Source organism: Furipterus horrens, unplaced genomic scaffold (assembly GCF_987537825.1).
Source record: "Furipterus horrens unplaced genomic scaffold, mFurHor1.1.pri manual_scaffold_2, whole genome shotgun sequence".
NCBI classification, from domain to species: Eukaryota; Metazoa; Chordata; class Mammalia; order Chiroptera; family Furipteridae; genus Furipterus; species Furipterus horrens.
In genome coordinates this window covers 117,237,726-117,259,807 of record NW_028327172.1, presented here as the reverse complement: position 1 = coordinate 117,259,807, position 22,082 = coordinate 117,237,726, and the positions used below count along the sequence as shown (strand labels likewise).

The window sequence follows — 22,082 nt, the reverse complement described above, 5'->3', positions numbered from 1 at the left end:
AAGAAAGAACCAGTAGTGTTCATTTTAGCCGTTGGTGGAAAATAAGAAAACAAATAAATGACTTTGCCTTGGGGAGTTAGTGAATAAATTTCTTAATAATGTCTAAAATATGTTTTCTTACTCTGCCGCCAAAGGGGAAATAGTATTTTTATAAATCAGTTTAATTTCCCTAAGTTTCTAAACCACCAATACTAACTTTTATGGGAAATAATTATCCAAGTTAAAGTCTGTGGAGTGCATAGGAGACTTAAATAATTAGTGTGCTAAACCATTTGTAAAAACATGCTTTACTGAAAAACTGCTTTGCCCAGGAAGATTTGCAAATAAGTTATCTGAAAATTGACATTTGCTATTAATGAGGACTCTATGGATGAATTGAATCACTCAGGGAAAGCAATGTATAAAATTCCTATCACTGTGAAAAAGAAAATAAAATTTCTACCACTATGGAGAGTTATTCTGAAGACATACAATACTTTATAACCAAGTTTGGCAATTGTATAATTAGCCAAGTCTATCTGATTATCATTAACTTTGTTTGCCAAACAGAGTTAATAGCATTGTTATCTTTAAATTAGCACCATTAAACAACCACAGTAATCACTCTTCAATATGTGGGTGAAACTTCATTAAGTTCAGAAAATGAGTAAACCTACTCTGCTCACTGGAAGACAACATGAATCAGAGATTTTAGTATGAAATTGAGCTAATCTAGATAATGTTGACTGTAGTCTGAGCTTTAGCGCAAGTAAGAACAGCATCTAGTCTGTTGGCATGCATCTATTTGGTAATAAATCCATATTACAGCATTTCAAGGAAAAATATTAAAACAGGCATACAAACAAGTTGCAACTCATGTTGGAATAGGGCCATGAGCAACACAGGTGATATCATATAGAGCATTTATAATAGGGATTTTAAAATGCTGTTAAAATCCTACTGATGATAGGAAGACAAGGTTAGATCTACTTGGTGAGCAGCATATGGTAACATGAATTAAATCCTGGGGATTAAGGGTCATTGTGGTGTATCTTAGCCAAGGTGAAGTAGAAGTAGCCAAAATATTGGTGGAAATCAAGATCTTTATAAAATAATGATGCTCAAAGCCAGAAGAATTATTTAAAGGGCTTTATATATACAGTGGCAAGAGCTAGATTAGAGATGGAAAGAAATCCAAGAGAGAGGAACTGAGGAGCAGTGGATAAAACCACAGCAAGATCAGGAACAAAGCAAGGGAGACCTTAAGTGATTAGATTATATATTTTGCCCAATAGGCCAGAGTTAACTCAAGGCTTTACCCCCACTGGCTTTCAGAGGCCATGCTCTTGTGCCAAACAAATCACCCGAGTTCTCAGTCTAAGCCCAGGTTGGTTTCTACCAGGCCCTGCAAAGTGTACAAAAGATGAGTTTCTGTTAGTCGCCTCGATGACATTTTGCAGGGCACTTTTGAGAGACTGGATTAGTATGATTCAGATGCAATTAGAAGCAATATCTACATCATACTTCACCACAAATACAATGATTTGTGTCCCCAGAAAGAATAATGTATAAAGAAATGTCAGAAATTCAATTCTCTGGTATAAAAACGTAATTCAATACTTTGAGGAGAATTTTTTTCCAGAGGTACTGAAATAAACAGTGGTGTTTTCTGGTGTTTGTGGAGTGTGTGATAACAAATTGTATTTTCACACAGTGATAATAAACTACAGGATGAAAATTAGTGCAGAACTAAGTTCAGTGGAGTTGGCCTAGTTAGGACTATCCCATGAACATATTAGCTATGCTCCTGAGGAATAAGTGGTAACCATACAAGTATCTGAGAAACTGATCAATAAGGCATGGAATGGAGAGATTTAAAAAATTAAGAACTGACTTTAGAAATGATCTCTGCACAGAAAACAGCAGGGTATAAGGGTTTTCTTTTTCTTTCTTTTTTAAAATTAATTAATTAATTTGTTTGTTTGTTTGGTTATTTATTTATTTTATTTTTAGAGAGAGGAGAAAGGAGAAAGAGAGGGAGAGAAACGTCACTGTGTGGTTGCCTCTCACTCGCGCCCCCAACTGGGGACCTGACGTGCAACCTAGTCATGTGCCTTGACTGGGAATCAAAACAGCAACACTTGGCTCACAGGTCAACTCTCAGTCCAGCAGCCAGGGCTTAAGGGTTTTCTTTTTTTGTTTGTTTTGTTTTATTTTGTTTTTTGGTAGCCAAGCTTCTTCCCACTCTATTAAACAATTCTCTCCTCTTCTAGGCACACCAGAAAATGGAAATGACCAGTAAGTATGGCTACATCATTTTTTTCTAGAAGCTCTGGTCAGATCATTTATATAAGGAAAAGTATTGATCTTCCTACACTTTTTTTTTTTTTAAAGAATTTGTGTAGAAAGTATTGTAAATGGAGTTTGACTATCAGAGCTCTCTCTTTTCAACAGGGAAATTCTAACAACTAAAAGAGGATTGTTCTTAAGCTTGAATAAAGTATCAAAACGGAACACCAAAAAAATGTAAAAACAGAAGAATGAATATAACTACAATGATTAATATCTTAGAAAACATACCAAGAGCTTCAAAATAGTTTTCCTGTGAATTTTTCAGTATGTTTCTCGCATTAGGGAAAAATCATACCTGCCCCTTGAGACAGCTCTGAGTGGCTTTATTAATGGTAGAATGTGATCTGCCTTGACTTTTTAACAACAAACAAAGCAGCTGTTATCAATCCAACCAGCTGGTGCAATCAAGGTGCTACAAAGAGACAAACTGTCAAAAACCATTTCTGTGGTTTCCTTTGTTGACTTGAATTTGTACCCTGACTTCATGTAGGTGTTTTTTGTATGTTCATCAGCCTATGAACTTTAGAAATAATATTTGTAGATCACCTATCCTTCTTAGTTAGAAATAAAGGCTTTTGAAATGTCCAGGGAAAGGAACAGGGGTTTGAAATTGTTCAGAATCTGAGAAAGGACAGGTGGGAACTCTTGGTTAAAATAGTTCAGATACTGTGCTGCAGAACCCAGGACCTAATGAGAAGGGATACCCCTAGATCTGAGAAGCAGTCCCCAAAGTTCAGAAACACATAAATCTTCCATTTCATAATTCAGGCATGGAGACATGTACCATATAGACCTTGTGACGAGTGTTTTACGTGATCCATCTTGACGTTTAATTTATCGGATGATCATTGCTGCATCAGAATGATGGCAATTCATTGCCTTGATTCCAGAAGTGGAAAATGCTATAAAAGTATGTGTATCTGTATGTGAAGAGACACAGATTTTGCCATAGAAATACATAAAATATATATGATTGGGTGTCTTCTTCATTCTGTGTATATCATGTTTACTTTCTATCACAGACCTGCAATGCTAATTATTGTGGTGCTAATTTAATGTTTTCTGTTTCAAACAGACCTCAATCTGATAAAGAGAGTGTGAAGCTTCTCACTGTTAAAACAATTTCTCATGAGTCTGGTAAGCTCCCAAATTATTGATTAGATGAAAAATGTTTATTTCCAACTCTAACTTGGATATTTTTCATGTAAAAACATAAGTGAAAAGTGTAACTTCTTCAGAAATAGTCAATTAGTAGCTCCAAATAAATACCAAATTTCTCTATAAAGCCCTAAAAATATAATTTTTGATAAAATTATGGAATTATTTGGCTTTTAGAAGTTTCTTTTTATAATGTATAAATGTGTTCTAAAGAAGGGGTGGTAACTAAAGGCATTTTCCATTCTGCAGGAGTGGCAAAGAGAACATTGCATGTGCTACAGGGTTTTTATTTCTGCTGTTATTTTGTTTCCTTTTTGGCAATGGCTGTGTGTAGTCCACAAGAACCAGGATATATCAGTTAAAATGAAAATCATGTTTTGTATACTTTCATATGATTTTAATTGAGTTTCCCCCATGAGGACAAAACACAATTTCCTGTTGATAAAATTTACATTTCTTTTTCTATTTTCTTAGGTTTCAATTTTGTTTGATTTCAAATGTAAAATTTTTTTTCAACGTATAGACATGAATTCTATGAGTTATATTGTATCAAGAGCAATGAAAAATGAGATGTTACATAGCTTTTAAAATTTAAAAACCACAGATTATTTTGTTTTTTTGAATAGACCACTTTTAAAGCACCAATATTACAAAAGAAATAAATAAAAAGTAATTATTAGGTTTACAAAAAAAGTCCATGCGGTTCTAATTTAAATACCAAGTTACATTAACACATTTACAATATTCAGTTCCCCCAATTTGATCTATGCAAAGTAGTCTAAGAGTACAGATGTTATTTAAAGTGTGAGTTATAGAATGGTAAATAACATTATAAATATGTAGAAAAAAATTTAAAGGTTTTATTTATTTATTTTTAAAGAGAGAGGGGAAAGGAGGGAGAAGGAGAGGGAGAGAAACATCGATGTGCGTGAGATACATAAATTGGTTGTGGTTGCTGCTCACATGCTTCCAACTGGGGACCTGGCCTGCAACCCAGGCATGTGCCCTGTCTGGGAATCAAACTGGCAACACTTCAGTTCACAGGCCGGCACTCAATCTACTGAGCCACACTAGCCAGGGTGCACAATTTTTTGTAAAACAAAAAGTTATACTGTCTCACTTCATAGCAAGATGTGAAAGGCTGAATTATATTTCAGTTAGGGAATTGTAACTAGAACAAGCTGCAAGATGGGCAAAAGGGAGGAAAATAAGGGACATCTGTAATTATGTCAACAATAAAAAAAACAAAAGAGGCAACAGAAGACATGAAAAGTGCAGGCACCTAAAGTCTGTGGGCAGGCCCAAACCCCTCACATGAGCCACTGTTTCTTAAGAGAGACTATCTTCATTCATGTATCTCTTCTACTTTTTAATGTACATGGTTCCTTTATTCCTACACTGTTTTCCCAGAGGTAACTATCTGAATGGGCAGAGGAGTAAAATTCATTCATAGGTTTGTTTCCCTGGCTGTTCACTTGGCTCCACTAAGTAGCCCAGACTGTACTACTAGGTCAGGGAACTAGTCCTGAGTAAGTTCAAGAAGCTTCCTGAGAGTGACTATACCATTTGTCAAGAAGAGTTCTCAGAACCTACCTGTACCTTGAAAGCAAGTATCATAATAATTTCATGCACTTTCTCTTACTCCATTGGGAATTTAACCTAACAGTCCAGCCTTGGGCTCTTCAAGATGTGGGCTGGGGAGCTAACCTGCACTTGGAAGAAGCCTCTGTGTAGGAGCCCCTGTCTCTCTCTGTGAGAAGGGGGCTGGGATTAGGACCACCTACTTATTACACCATCCTTTTTCACCAGGAAAAAGACAACTGACACTGGAGGAGAAAACTCTTAAAGAACCTTCTGTTACGTAATGACAGATTTATTATCTGACTCTTCTTTAAGGCCCAAGGAAAATTCTGCCTAAGCCGATATCTCCCACTTTTATAGTAACTGCAGCAATAAGTGGAATAGACTCTACAAGTTGCCTTTTCTTCACAAGGAGGCAATATTATCATGGAAATAATAAGATCTGTTTGTTCTCTGGTACTTTTATTTCTGCCAACCTCAATTTAGAGTTCACACCTCATTTAATAAAATAACCTCTTAATGGTCAACCCCAGTGATTACCATGGAAAATATTTGGTCAGAGGACAAGACTGAATTGGTGATTCAGGGTCAGTTTCAACAGCCTAGAATTAATCATCTAAAACATAATGATCTCCAAATGCTCTTTGTGCATTTTATTGAAATCTGGTTTCTGAAATACAAATCTCTTTCCACTGCCTTTCAAATTTATTCAAATGTGCTTTCTTTATAAAATTATTTTCACTATACTCAACAGAAATTACATTATAATTATTTTTACTTAATATCTTTTGCCCAATAGTGACAGCTTTCCTAAAATATAATTAAAATAAAATCTGAAATAATTAGTTTTTATATAAGTTCACAGATTTGGCCCAATTTTCCCCTAACTCCTATATAAATTTTTTTAAGAAATTTTAAGAATACAGAAAATAATTTAGTAGAATAAATATCTGACGACCCATCACTCAGAAGTGATCAGTAACATGTTTTATGTTATTTGCTTTTAAGAAACATAGTGGGAATTAATGTGCCTAAATGGTAACAAACTAAAATTTGAGCTTCAGTGACCATAAGCATTCTTTGGATTGGTCAGTACTTCAATTTATAAACTCTAGTTTTATATCTGAAAATAAATTGTGCCATTTTAGAGATCAATAAATCATATTGCCAAGGAAACAGAGCTCTGCAGCCCCCTGCCTTCATGGGAAATGCCAGTGGGTGTTAAATTGTCTGGGTTTCCAGAAGACTTAATGAACCATGGTTATTGTTCTGGTCATTTTCTCCTGATAAGACAGTTCCTTGCCCCCAAGTCTCTTCTGATCAGGCTGTGGTGTTCAACTGCTTCCTTTAAATATATTCTCTCTCAAGCAGGGTTCTCCTGCTAAAAATATTAACCCATAAATGTTCAAAATTTGATTAGTTAAATTAGGAGTTTTCTTTAAGTAAAAGAGAAAGCCTACTAGAGTATAGCAAGAATGTGCTTTTAGAAAAAAATGAATACCGAACATGAGATACTATACAGCTTCAATAAGAAATTTGACCAAGTTAAGCATCCCATGACGGACTGCAAAATATACATGTAACATGATGCATGTTACATGTGATTCCCACTGACATCGCATCTCAGAAAGTGTAAAGATCAACAAAGAGATTAATAGATTTCTAAAGCCATACGTAGATTCAGCTTCTGTTTTCTCAGTCCTTCAATATTTGGCTCACTCTCTGCATACATTCTCGCTAAACCATCCTCAGTTCCCCCAGCTGTACATGGGCTTTGTCTCCTCTTAACTTGTTGTTACTTTGGCAAATCAACATATCTCTTTATGGCTTAAACTGCCATTTTAATATCTGACCACACTATACATAATGGAGGATAATAAAATTCAGAGTAGAAGAGACTTTAAAGTTACTCATGAAACACAACCTTGTTGCAAGCACTATTGATGTCTGGTGTATTTTCTTCCTTTTTTTTTTTTTTTTTTTTTTAGCTACATGTGTTTCCTTTGCTTTTACCATTGCTATCATTATTATAACTGTTATTGAAATCAGATTGCTATTAAATCTTTCTCACATTCTTTATTCCCAGTTAAGAGAGACCTTGAAGGGAGCGATTGAGAATTGTAATGATTTTCATATAATTTGTTTTATATGACTTCTGGAAGACAGTAGGTGTTCGATTAATGCTTACTTTGTTTACTTCTTATTACTGTACTTCATATTCATAGGTTCCAGGAGGGGCCATGCCTTTAGTGAGCAAAGGGTTACTCTGGGCTTAGCATTTCTCAGAGCATGAGACCTGAGGAAGGTTCCAAGGACAAACCCAGTTTGTTCTCCTCATAGATTTCTGGCACTATTTATTAGCTCCATGACTGTGCAGGTAATAGGTGACATCAACAACATCCCCAAAAGACAAGTTTTCTAAATAGTAGATAAAATCTAGAGCAAAAAAATGACATTTATTTTCAGAGCTGAAGACTTTAATCCACTTTTATATAGTGTGACTCATGTTGATACTTAAATCTACCTGAAAGACACAGGTAATGTGAAAAGTGTTGATGGAGAATCCAGAAACATATCTCTGAACTTCCTAGGTTAATAGTTATCTTTACACTAGATAATGGAACAACACTGTTATTTTGAGTAATGTCCCCTGTGCCATTCTCTATGTCAGAAAGTGTTCATGTTGACCTATAAATTAATTTTCACAAAACTCTCACTGAATTAAAAAGAAGATCCTAGAATGTCTTCCTGATAAAATGGCACTTTAAAGATATGACATAGTTTTACTTAGGCAGGGCCACCTAATAGAACAAGCAAAAATCAATAACTCAATCCCCAGGGTGCCTCTCTTGTTATCACCTCCCACTAACACCCCACCCCACTCCCAGGGACTAAGTTAGCATTGCCCCTTAAAGGTGAAAACAGATGATGGCCAAAAAAAGCTCATAAATCTTTGTGAGCAATTTTCAGACCTTACCAAAAGGCAAATTGTGGCTTTAATGTCATTCTTGCACGGAAATTGGACTTTTCTTGAAAAACAAAGAACAAGCCAAGAAACTTTATTTTTATCCTTATTCACTCTATGAGCTTACAGATCAAAACATATCTCCTGGTTTTAGGTGAGCACTCTGCACAAGGAAAAACCAAGAACTGACACCTTGATGAATCCTCCCCACACCTGGGCAGTAAATATGTAAGTTTCCTAACTTCATTCATTGAGCTACTCATTAATATCAGTTTTGTTAGTCTGCTACAGCTTAGGTTATTTTAAGACTTTTATAAGATGAAAAGTTAATTGTCTGTGTTAGTGAAACCATCATTGTCTATTTGTCTAAAAATAAGCACTGAGATGATTTGCCAGAGTAACAAAAAGCTGGGGGGCTGTAGAAAATTCTTCCAGTTGCCCTGTCTGCCTCAGCAATGATACAATTCATTCTGCCTGCCCATCCGTAATGTTTTCTTCTAATTGCACTTTGCTTTTACCTGGGTCACTATACACACACTGTTGAAGATTTGCAGGACTCAAAATGACAATGCTTACAAGTGTGTAGTTTCTTGTAGAAGGGTCATGATACAACAGCTGCATTGAAGTTATGATGTACATCACAGCCAAAGGCTGGCTCAGGACATGACATCCAGAGAAGCCAGCTCAGAGATTTGCTGTCCTCCCCCTATAGGGACCGTACCAGGATGTACTTTCTCCCTGGGTCCAGGAACCATGGGTGTGAGTACACAGCACCTCACATAGGTGATCTAAAATGCAGTCTCACCTGGGGTCTTGTATGCAGCAGGTCATATGAGAAATTTCTTGCTATATAACTAGCTGAGTGACAGAGTCCTACAGGTGTTTCAAGGAGTGCATAAGCAGATGATCAATTTCATTACGATAAGTTAGATCAATTTCATTACAATAAGTTAATAAATAATTGAAATGTTTCAAAACTCTGGCTACAAGCAACACTTACTCTGCATGCTTCATGGTTTGACCAGGAATCAGTGCAAAGCAGGCACATTGCACATTTCTTACTTCATTAAAACAGCTGAGGTCAATTTTAGGCCTGATGGAATGAAATGTCCCAGCTTAATTTGGTATTGTCTTTTGCTTTCCTAGAATTGGTTAAGGAGATTTTTTTCTGGTTAATTTCATTTTCATAAGAAGCATTGATTAAATGTCCACGCAAAGTGTTTGATGCTTTTAAGAACGTGCAAAAGAATTTTCCCAGTGGCAACTAATAGTTTTTTTAAAAGAACAAAAAATATGTATATGCCCATAATTGGCCTCACCAAAATGGCAAGCACTGAGGCAGTGTCCAGGGGGAAGAATATTGCTGTATACACTATCTGTGTCTCCTGCCCAGCCACTAATAAAATGCTATTACGGACACTCTGACCAAAACTCTGGTTTGTTCCTAGATTGGTTGTAGATCTTCAGAAAAAAATGGTCAATGAAATAGCAATCATGAGCATTATCCTACTCACATAAACCCAGATGTTTACCTAGCTTATCTCTGCTACAAACTCTTGACTTCACTTGGAAGCTCACCTACAGAGGAGCATGGTTCAGTTAAACAATAGCTGGGACCACTGTCAAAATAGCTACTAGTACAAAAGTAGCTTGTGGTGAGTTTTGAAGGCCATTGAAATAAAAGATTAGAGATATGTTAGTTAAATGCATTTCTATACATATGTTTGTTCATTTATAATGACAATGTGCTCTATTATCTTCTGAGATTAATTCTCTTATGAAAAGGACTAGCAAAGATGACATCACTAAAAGAATCGATTTGCTGTTACATAGAACTTCTGCTAAGGCTAGAATTTCTGTGCAAAAATGTGAAGCAAGCAAAGCACATTTCTTTCTTAGTGATGCCAACAAATGGTCTGAACAAATTGGTCAATAATGAGTGTGGAGGTGGGAACATTAGCTAGTAATATCACTAAGAGGAAAATGTATAAAGAACTAAATGCAAAAATAAAAGAAAGATAATAGGAGAAAATCAGATATGCTTAAATGTTTGATTAAGAATTTTCAAAACATAAAACAATATAAGAAAATTCAATGGAAAAGATAGAAATTCTACCATATCTTGACTTAACACTTCAAAATATGAAAACATTATTATAAAAAAAATACAAGACAAAAATACAAATTGAGGAAATGTCATAAATATGACATCCATTAATTAATATTCTACACATACAAAGATATGTACATATTGGGAAATAGAAAAGTAAGCAGAAGCCATGAACAGATAATTTATGGAGGAAGAAATATAAATGGTAACATAAAATTATATAGAAGAGTTCCTATACTACTACTAATCAAAAATTTGAATCAAGACTAGAAAAATTATAGCCTTCAATTTATTTTAGCTTTTTTGTAATTTTTGAAAATAATACTGGTAGAGAAAATAGTTTCATAAAATACATTTAAAAGTATAAATTAGGCTAATCTTTTCACTGGTTTTAACATCTATAAAACCAGGATAAAACAATCTTTCCTCCTAAGACCAGTGTGCTTCTTTGTTTATAGTGTGTTGTTAATATTCTTAAAGAATCTATCATGGTACTTTATTATGAAAGTGATCATTTATTCTTTGTATGAATCACAAATTTATGAAATTTTAGGGTTGTGAGAGATAACGTGACTACAAAGTCCTGTATTATTGTTATGGAAGCTGATGCACTGAAATTTAGAGAGATTACAATGTTGGAGAGAAAGCAAATTATTAACCAACAAAAGGAAATCATTAATGAAGCAAGATATTTTTCTTGGGAAAGATTATCAATGAGGAATACACTCTAATAAAAACTTCAGTTTGTTCTTATATTGGTTGCTGATCTTTGAAAAAAATGGTCAGTACATTATCAACCATGAGCATTATCCTACTTACATAAATTCAGATGTTCACCTCGCTGATCTATGCTGCAAACTTGACTTCACTTGGAAACTCACATATGGAGGAGCATGATTCAATTGAACAAAAAGTAACAGAGATCTTACTGCTTGCCAAGTACTTAGCCAGGTATAAAGAGGGATAGGAGGAGCTAATAGAAGTGGAGAAAAATAAATATAAGGAATATCACTTTAATATAATATGGTAAATATTAAGATAGTGGTATGAAAGGTAGACATGACACTTTGAAGTTTAATGACAATTTTTTAGAGAAAATGGTGTTTGGTCTGAGACTTACACAACGGGGGAAAAAAGTGACCTAAGTTTTTTAGGAACAGGGGACAACATGTGCTAATGCAAAGAATTGTAAAACTGCATGATGTATGAAATAAATCATAAATAATTGGTTAGCCTAGAGCTGCCGTGTACATATCTGTTGTTGGGTCAGTGAGCCATTGATACTGTTCCACAATGAGATTAAGAACAGAAACTGAATGTATTTTAGAAATTGTTAGAGCAATCTGATATTGCTTCAACATTCCATTCATGTTACTGTATTTTTTTAAAAAACCAGATGGCAACTGATTAGAAATTTTTTAAAATGGTTCATGGTTCTTCACCATAGATAGCTTGAGAAGCACTCACCTAAAGGATAGAGTTCAATTCCAGAGGGCTATGAAAAGAGGCTGGAGCAGAAGAGGCACCAGATCATAGGAAGTTCTGTTTACCACAGTAAATCATGAAGTCTTCACAGGATGAGAATAAAATACCTTCTTTTTCTAAGAATAAAATCATATTCTTTCTTCCTTCATTACTGCCATCAAGGAGTCACTTATTACTTGTGGGAGATCTTCCAACCTTGGATGTAAAGCACACCCAAAATCAGTCCAAAATTTGAGAAGGGGAGTCTGTTCCACAGTGATCCTTATAGTCACTGTGCTCCTTCTAGAGCCACACTATGCCCTGGCGTGTGCTGCATCCTCTGTCAGCAGCAGATGCTCTTAGAGAGCATCAGAAATACCTTGTTCTACAGCTCTTCCCACAGACAAAGTCTGGCATAGAGCCTCTGGCCACTCTCTGCTCTTCAAACTGCCCCCCACCAAGCCATGGCAGCCGGTGGCCAGCTTTGCCCCATGCAAGACAATAGTGCAACCATCCCTACCAAAGACCCTGCCTCTGCCAACCATGTCACAAAAGAGTAGCATGTCCACCATATCCTCCCCCTCCCAGACTCTAGCAAACCCCCAACACTGCCACAGCAGCAGACAACATCTAACCCCTGCCACATCAGGCCACTGCCCCTTCCCCACTTGAGCCACAGAAACTTCCATTTCCTGCTGCTTTTTGGACCAAGAGAGAAAGTTGTTTCTGCCCTGCTTTAAGAAAAAGTAACCAACCAAAGTTCTGGCTCTCCTTCCTGTTTCCTATGAAGGAGAAGTGGAGAGTTCCCTGTTCGATCTTCTCCATACTTTATTAGAAAAATGGAAGTTGCCAATAAATATCTAAATTACTCACATTGTCATCCCGAGCAACAGATGTTGAACTGTGTCCCATTAGGGACAAGATACAGTTAAGAGATTTCATCAGAAGAGAAATATGAGATCTGTGCTTGAGACACATCACTAAGGTTACTGTGAAAGGTTAATTCAAAAGGAGTGAGACTGTAAGCAGAGGTCAGAAGAGAAATGCAGTGTCCTCTAGGAAGGGGACATGGGCTTTACCACATCAGCAGGGACAGTAGGGATGGAAATGAAGAGAGAGACTGGAATAGAGAAATGTGTATCAAATAAAATTCTCCAGAGGTCATGATTGATTGAATGTGGGCAGTGGGAAATGAGGAAAATTAGGATTATAGATGATGTCTACACTTGTAGCATGAGTGTCTGGATGGATCATGGAGGTAATGACAAGATGGGAATTATGGAGTGATAGGGGACAGGTTTGGGAGACAGTATAATGATTTTCCTTTCAGACATGTGTTTGAAGTGCTTGTGAGAGATTCAAGTGACTACTTGGGTGGAAAAAATTAAGCTAGTCACTAACGTGATCTCCCCCAACATCATTTCACTTTCTTGGAACCTGAACTTTTTTTTCCCTACAGGCTTGATCTTCAGCTTCTGTGCTCCAGAAGCAGAAAAAGAGAAAGCCCTGTGGAATTAATCCCGACTTCCTATCCTGCTTGCCAGTCTGCACCAATCACCTGTCCCAGCAGAGAGACATCCAGATGACATGCAATAATTTGATAGAATAAGAAAACCCTGGTCATTCCCTGTCCTTTGAGACAGGAAAAGGCACATTTGTACATTTTATAAGAACATTCTCAGGAGAACAAATTTTAAGAAAGGTGTCCACGAGCAGTTAACCTGAGAGCCCAGGTGTGTGGGTTCACTGATGTTATGACCTTCCCTTGAGATTAAAGTTTCCAGAGCTCAGAGTTTTTATCCATAGGGACTGTCCTACTTTCTTGGTGTTTTTTTATCACCTAGTACTTGTATTTATTGTTTTTCACTATGTTAATGCAGGGAAAATTTGCAAGTGTATTATTAAATATTAGATAGAAATCATGATGTGCCACATTGTATATAAAGATATTTTATTCATATTTTCATGTGTTACTTGTAATAAATAATTACTGTATTCAACACACTAAAATATAATGTGACTGAAAATGGAAATGGTATTGTCTTCCATTATCATGAATATTTTTGGATAGATTATTAGATTATGTGAATGCTATAATGAAAGGCATCTGTAATACGTGAGAAAGGGAAAAAGGTTTCACAAATCAGACCCCGTTAGAGGTAAGCCATACCATTTCTTTGGTCTTTCTATTTGTAATTCATGCTGTGTAACAAGGATATAGGGCATTTATGACACTCTGCAATGCATTCACTAAGAAAATAAACAGCATTGAGAGTTTTTCATAATCTTTTTGGTTAATACTACCCGTGTATTTTTTTATTTCTTTTAGAAATGTAATGATTTGTCCTAGCAATCATTGTTAAATCTCTAGTTTGTAGAAATGAACACCTCATAAATATATGATTGTGATATTATTTTTCAGTGTATCCCTTTCTTTAAAAAAAATATATGATTATAACTGCCACTCCATCAGGAGGACATTCTTCTGTAGAAAGCTGACTGATCAACCTTGACCACTTCTTGGACACATGCAATCAAAATGTCATGTTGGTTGAAGTTCTGTGAAAAGCTTTGAAACTAATAAGTTGCCTGTGGCAGCTCTTTAACTTTTATGATTACCTAAACTGATTTCGATGCTAAATTATCTTAGTGATGTGAGGGCAGTGTAGTCGTCGGCAGCCGTCCGTCTCGAGAGACGATGGTGTAGCTTCTTAAGAGTCTATCTGCACCGCCGAGAATGGCTGTGCAGTCCGACTCGGGAGTGACATGGTATCTGTCTCCTCCCGTGTTGAATCGACATCTTGTGATGACGCTGAAGCTACAGAGCCTGGGCAGGGTAATATGGAGGGTCTGCTGTTGCCCATGCAGCAGACCCCCCCTCTCTTCGCAGCTGAAGGGTCCAAGGGAAAGACGGAGTCGATACAGCTTGGGTTCAGGTGCGCCGCAGGAGTTGCCGGTGTTGACTACAACGTCAAACCGCCTTAGGGACTCCGGCTCCGGATTTTCTGTCGGGGTTTACTCCCTTAGCCTTTCCCCTGAAGAGGTATGCCGCAAGGCAGCGGAGGTTTTTTGGAGTCAGAGTTTTCCTTCTCTGATGTACCCTGACTGGAAGATCGAACCAGCGACACTTAGCTCGCAGGCCGACGCTCAATCCACTGAGCTAAACCAGCCAGGGCGGGCAGTGTAGTAGAGATGGAATAATGTATATAAATCTGCCTTTTCAATTTCTTCTGTTGCAATGTACTTGAAAACTTTCAGCTTTAAGGATTCTATAAATAATCATCTTGTTTTTAGCGTCCTGATGGTCAAACACCAACACACCAAGAAAGCATATCTATATTTCCAACTAGTGTCTCTTTGTTTTTCTTTGGGAAGGAAAATAGGGAATTGGAGGGGACAAGGGAAGTAAGAGGGTAGAGAACCTACATACACTTTCTCATGAGAGATGCTTTGTCCCTGCTTAACTCTAACCCACAAGTCTGTTAAACTGCTATGGCAGTGGCGGAAGCATGCCAGTCATAAAGCATTTGTCTTCAGAAGGAAAATATTCCAGTACCCCAAGCAGAAGCCTTGTTAAACAGAATGCACTGCACAGAAACAAACTCTTCTACAACTGGAATTACTGCAAGTGATGTTATTCTGTTGTCTAGAAAAAAACACTTTCTTGACTTTTTATAAGAACTGTTGGAAGAATTTGCCATGATTTAGAAAAGGGAAAGCTTCTTAATGTTCATGAAAGAAAAATCATTCTGGTTCAAGAATTGTACATAAGAAATATGCTTTACACTGACATCCGTCGTCGGCAGCCGTCCGTCTCGAGAGACGATGGTGTAGCTTCTTAAGAGTCTATCTGCCCTGCCGAGAATGGCTGTGCAGTCCGACTCGGGAGTGACACGGTATCTGTCTCCTCCCGTGTTGAATCGACATCTTGCGATGACGCTGGAGTGTCCTCTCCCGTGAAGCTGAAGCTACAGAGCCTGGGCAGGGTGATATGGAGGGTCTGCTGTTGCCCATGCAGCAGACCCCCCCTCTCTTCGCAGCTGAAGGGTCCAAGGGAAAGACGGAGTCGATACAGCTTGGCTTCAGGTGCGCCGCAGGAGTTGCCGGTGTTGACTACAACGTCAAACCGCCTTAGGGACTCCGGCTCCGGATTTTCTGTCGGGGTTTACTCCCTTAGCCTTTCCCCTGAAGAGGTATGCCGCAAGGCAGCGGAGGTTTTTTGGAGTCAGAGTTTTCCTTCTCTGATGTGCCCTGACTGGAAGATCGAACCAGCGACACTTAGCTCGCAGGCTGACGCTCAATCCACCGAGCTAAACCAGCCAGGGCATTTACACTGACAACTACAGCATTAAATCTTTAAAAAATCAAAGTGATGTGGGGCCAAGTTGGGGATGTAGGTAGACACACTGCATCTTCCTCGCAACTAAGAAGGAATTTAAAACCACTCCAAAACTAAAAAAACCCAGAAGTTCCAGAAAATCAAGCTACATAAAAGTTCAACAAACAAAGAAATAAAGAAGAAATATTCAGCTAGAAAGGTAGGAGGGGCGGAGCCAGGACAGAGGGAACGTGTAGCACTGTGGCAGTGGCTTCAGGGGTGGGAATTGGTGGCAGTGGCTGGCAGCACAGCTAGCAGCAGCAGCAGCTGCTGCGGTACCGGGACTGTAGCTGCGGTCAAAAGCACAGTCATACATTTTAAACCTGGGAAGCGATCCAAGCCCCAAACCAGACTGATCCCAGCCCCAGATCAGTCTGCACAGCTCATGGTTCCAACACCAGGGAAAATAGATTTACATTGCATCTGACTGTGAAAACCAGTGGGGGACAGGGGTGGATGAAAACGCTGCTGGTCTCTCATTGGAGACAGCTTGTTTAGTATGGGAAGGAGAAGAAGTGCCTGGAAAAGGTGCAAATGCGAGGCAAGCAGCACTGTTCTCTCTCAGACCCCTCCCACACATACATGGTGAAATGGGTCACCAGCATTAATGAATATCTAAAGCTCCACCCTTACAATGTAACAAGTGCAAAAGCTCTACCTAAATCACAGAAGCAAACACAGAAAGCTCTCAAGATGAGGAGATAGAGAAGTACAGTCCAAAAGGGGGACAGTTCAAGGGTCCAGTGAGAGAACTGAGTGATGAGGAGATATCCAACCTAACAAGCAAGGAGATAGCCAACTTAACACATGCACAGTTTAAAGCACTGGTGATAAAGATCACAGACTTGACAAAATATTAATCATAACATGGAAGAAATGAAGGCTATACTAAGTGAAATGAAGGAAAGTCCACATGAAACTAATGGTGAAGGAAAGGAAACCAGGGTTCAAATCAATGATTTGGGACATAAAGAAAAAATAAATAATCAATCAATACAGAAGAAGGAAACAAGAATTGAAAAATATGAGGAGAAGCTTAGAAACCTCTGGGATAGCTTTAAACATGCCAACATCCAAATCATAGGGGTGCCAGAAGGAGGAGAGTAAGAGTAAGAAATTGAAAATTTATGTGAAAAAATAATGAAGGAAAGCTTCCTTAATTTGGGGAAGGAAATAGACATACAGGTCCAGGAAGCACAGCGAGTCCCAAACAAACTAGACCCAGGGATGACCACACCAAGACACATCATAATTTAAATGCTAAAGATTAAGGATAGAGAGAATCTTAAAAGCAGCAAGAGAGAAGAAGAAAGTTATCTGCAAAGGGGTCCCTATAAGACTATCAGCTGATTTCTCAAAAGAAACTTTGCAGGCAAGAAAGGACCGGCAAGAATATTCAAAGTGATGAAAGAGGCAAGGACCTACAACCAAGACTACTCTATACAGCAAAGCTATCATTTAGAATGGAAGGGCAGATAAAGTGCTTCCCAGACAAGGTAAAGCTAAAGGAGCTCAACATTACCAAGCCATTATTATATAAAATGTTAAAGGGATTTATTTAAGAAAAATAAGATAAAAACTATGAACATTAAAATGATAACAAAATCACAACTGTCAACAACAGAATCTAAAAAAAAACAAAAACAAAAACAAACTAAGCAGACAACCAGAGTAGGAACAGAATCATTGGTATGGGGAGCATGGGGAGGAGTGTTAGCTGGGAGGGAGAAGAGGGGAGAAGGAGGGAAATAGTGCAGGGATTAAGAAGCATAGTAGGAGGGTGCAGAATAGACAGTTGGATGTTAATAATACTACAGGGTGAAGTCAAAGAACTTATATGCACAGCCCATGGACATGAACTAAGGGTACTGGTACTGCTGGAGGGAAGGGGGTGCTGGGCAGAGGGGAGAAAATGGAAAAGAAATTGGGACAAATGTAACAGCATAACCAATAATACACACAAAAATTTTTTTAATGTCAAAGCGATAAGAGGATTGAGGAATTGGCAGATATTTGTGACATTTTGTAATATCAATACACGGGTAATGTCAGAATTTTTCTAAACAAACTTAAACTTCTATTGAAATAGAAAATTTTGTTATCAAGCCAATATAATAATTAATTGGGTATTTTTAATTATCTGATTTAAATTGTCTACTGTTTATGCCTCACTAGTTACAGGCTTTTATTCTGATATACAATTCAAATGTCACTGCAGAAAAGGAATGGCTGTGTTTAGATAAAAGGAAAACTTTTCTGTGTGTTTGTTCTGCATGACCGTATGAATATAATTTAAGTCTATCAATAGTCAAAACATAAACAAGAGCTAATTAACTGGCACCATTGTTACCTGAGAGTAAGAGGATATTGTTGGCTGACACGCAGGCTGTGCTCAGCAAGCAGAGAAAGACTTCTAAATTCCCCTTGCTGAGCTGAAATATTCCATTATATTTCTGAAAAACCTGTCTTATTTCTTGTCTACCTGCCATTCTTAAGTTCATGAGGATCAACTCAGGACATCAGAGAACCTGCAACAATGAACCAGCTAGCTTTCCCTGGTTTTTCTCAGTGGAGCTCTATTAATGATCATTCAAGTTTTTATGAGGTCCTAAAAAGAAAACTGGCTGTGTCCTTTAAAAGTTGTGTATTGAGTAATGATAGTTTCAAGACTGAGAAACTGTTAATTTTTGCCTAATATTAAAGAGATCCATCATTGTGATTAATTAAGTAATAGGTACACTGAACTGAGAATTCGTGATGGATTTTTCAGAGATCTTCCCTTAGAAATTTCCCCGTAAGCACAAACAAGGCTTTTCATGTTCCATTAAATGAGCGTACTTTGTCATTACTTTAAGGGGTTTTGTCCTATGGGTCTGAATATACCTATTTCCTGTTCTGGATTCTTTTTAAAAGGAAACCCAGCTTTGATAAATAATGGAAAACATCTCTCTTATCCAACAATATTTCATTGCATTCCTGAACTTGGAGGCAGAATTCTACCAAAAGAATATATTGTTAGTTAACACCATATCCAAGACTCACTATGTGCCATGCTCTGTGCTAAAAACCTCACATTCATGATCTTGGGTAATCATCAAAATAATGGTAAGAGATATTTTCCAAGACTATATTATTAGTTTTATTATTATTGTTATAATAATCACCATCATCATCACAAGTATATCCATTCCAAAGATGTAAAGACCAAACTAAATAAGTTACCCAAGATTGTACACCTATTAAACAATAAAAATTTGAATTCCAACCTAAATCCCAATTCCCTTTTCTTCATCACTATAATGTTTAGTCTTTCTAATCTCAGTTTACTTATCAATAAAAAGGGGTTATAACATCATGCTCCTGGCCATAGTTAAAAACAGGTTCCCCATTTATCATCCCACCATAAATAATTATAAAACTGAACAACTGTTTCAGACAGTGTACAGAGACCATGTTGGACTGTGATCCATGAGAAAAGAGAACAAAACTATAATCTCCAAGAGTGTCCAATCTGACACATTTTACACCAGCTGCATAGAAGAGGACTTCTAAGTAGAAGCCGATAATCACACTGAATTGAGAAGACATAGATTGGAGCAATGAGAATAAAGTATAATAACTGGAATTTGTGGAGCAGAGTACCAGGTAAGAGGGAAATATATTGAAAAACTTAAAAAACTTTAAAAACCTGGTGACTTTGTATGTGTTAATGGGCTATTAAGGTGTATTTACACTTTGGGTTAAACTCCATGAAACTAGGAAAAGAATTACTGAGGAGTTGTATGCTGGAAATTCCAAGATATTAAACAGGGTTGACAGATATTCAAGGTCTGATCAACCATTGTGGAAAATCCACACTGATCACTTTGATGAATCACCCAGAAGATTCACATCTTAGTAGTTGTCCTAAAATAACACTAAAGGGTGCTTCTGGTCAAGATGGCACCATGGGTGTATGCCACACTGGGATCTTCCCACAACCACATCAAAATTATAACTAAACTGCAGAACAACCATCATTCAGAACTGCCTGAAATCTATCTGAACAGAAGTCCTACAACAAGGGATATAAAGAAGAAGCCACATCAAGACTGGTAGGAGAGGCAAAGATGCAGAACAAGCTCATCACACAACCATGTGTGGCAGAGATGCAAAACAAGCTGGTCCTATGCCCACATGTGGCAGATAAAAATCAGGAGGGAAATGTCAGCTGTGGAGTTTCCTCCTGAGGATTGAGGGTTCCCAGCCCCACACAAGGCCCTTCCATCCCAGAATTCCAATGCCAAGAAGAGAAGTCCCCATAACTTCTGGCTGTAAAAACCCTCAGGAATTGTGACTGCATGAGATGGAAGGCCACTGGAATCCCAGGTGTTCCCCTTAAATGGCCTGCACATGGACTTACTCGGACTCACTCTGAGCTCCAGTCCTGGAAAACTAGCTCCAAAGGCACCAGAGATATACAGGAAAGAATTGAATTGTCTGGCATAAGAGTGAGAGCTGGCAAGGGTGGCAGCTTCCTCCCAGACAAAAGTGCTGGCAGAGGCCATTGTTTCTTTTCTGAGCCCTCCCCCCATTAAGCTTGAAGGTAAGCACCATATCAGAATCTCCATCAACTTGACTATCATTGTTTCCTTGCCCTGGTCATTCCCTGAGGCTCCATTCCACCCAACCTGGGGCCCACCCAAGCTATATCCAGCAGCTTTCCCATACAAATGGCTTGTCTTAATTCATGCTTCAAACTTTCCTAAATTTCTCAAACAAGCAGTATCTGGTTTTGGCATGTACCTAACCTCTTGCTAAGTGGCCCCAGGCCTAGCACTAGTGGCAACTAGCCTTGATTTAAAGCTTGGTCTCTCTTGGGCACCTCCAAGCCCAGTAAAAGTAGCAACTATCTGCAGATTTATTTGTAGCTCATGTTAGGTGGCCCAGAGCAGAACACAAGCAGCAGCTCACCTTGGCTTGTACTGCCAGGAGGCCTCAATGCCAGCACACCTGGCAGACACATTCAGACCACATTGAAGCACCACTCAACCACTTCCACAAACCACACATTCAAGGGCAGGACTCAGTGGGTACCACAGCCGCGCTGAAGAAATCCTGCACAGCTGATCCTTCACCATGGTGCTTGCAGCCAGTCCTTGCACCTGATCATCCTGTGGGTAATCCTTCCCATTGCTGTACCAACAGTAATCAAGGCTCAATTACAACAGATGGTGGTATAAGGATGGGGGCATACCTGGAGTGCCAGTTTGGATGATTGGGGAGGCTGTGCCATGAACCCTACAGGACACCTACTACATAAGTCTATTCTATCAAGCCCAAGAGATATAGCAGCTCTAACTACTAAATAGAAACACAGGGCAGCTGCCAAAATGAGGAGACAAGGAAACATGTCCCAAAACTCCAGAAAAGAACTAAACAAAATTGAGACAAGCAACCCATTCTACTAGTTGCAGAGTTCAAAATATTGGTTATAATTATGCTCAGCAAACCTAAGGGAAGAGTAGATGAACTTAGTAAGCATATCAAAAAGAAATAGGAAATATAAAAACAAAACTAGAAAACATAAAAAAGAACCAGTTAGAAATGAATAATATGTTAACTGAAATGAAGGCTACAGACAGTGGGAGTAAATGAAGCAGAGGATCAAATTTAAAAAATTGGGAGGATAAAGAAACACCCAATCAGAACAGTAAAAAGGAAAAAAAGACTGAGAATCTTAAAAGCAGCAAGAGTAAAGCAGTCACCTACAAGGGAGCTCGCATAAGGCTGTCAGCTGATTTCAGAACAGAAACTTTGCAGACCAGACGAGATGGGCAAGAAATAGTCAAAGTAGACTGGTACATGATCTGACACCACGAAGGGTAGATCCAGGAAATGCAGATCAATCTAAGAAGCACCAACAAACAGTAAGAGTCACAAAAATGGGGAGACAGAGAAACAACCCCCCCCATCGAAAGGAAAGGAAGAATCCCCAGAAAGAGTGCTAAATGAAATAGAAGGAAGCAAACTATCAGATATGGAATTCGAAACATGGATTATGGGGAAGATCAATGAGCTCATCGAGCTCAAGGAAAACTACAAGGAACTCCAGG

The 22,082-nt window shown here is 38.1% G+C and overlaps 1 protein-coding gene across 4 annotated transcripts in view; it reads left to right on the top strand.

The window, feature by feature from the left end:
* Window positions 1-14,065, top strand: part of EMCN (endomucin) — a 117,842-nt gene extending 103,777 nt beyond the window's left edge. For 3 of the 4 annotated variants that reach the window (XM_090267970.1, XM_090267967.1, XM_090267968.1), the window contains exons 9-11: window positions 2,253-2,277; window positions 3,407-3,468; window positions 13,069-14,065. In XM_090267970.1, the coding sequence (XP_090124096.1) occupies window positions 2,253-2,277; window positions 3,407-3,468; window positions 13,069-13,127 (146 nt within the window). In that variant the 3' untranslated portion in view covers window positions 13,128-14,065. Of the gene's footprint in view, window positions 1-2,252; window positions 2,278-3,406; window positions 3,469-8,189; window positions 8,264-13,068 lie in introns of all 4 variants that reach the window. The other variant, XM_090267969.1, reaches the window with a different exon arrangement.
* The last annotated feature ends 8,017 nt before the right edge of the window (window positions 14,066-22,082 follow it).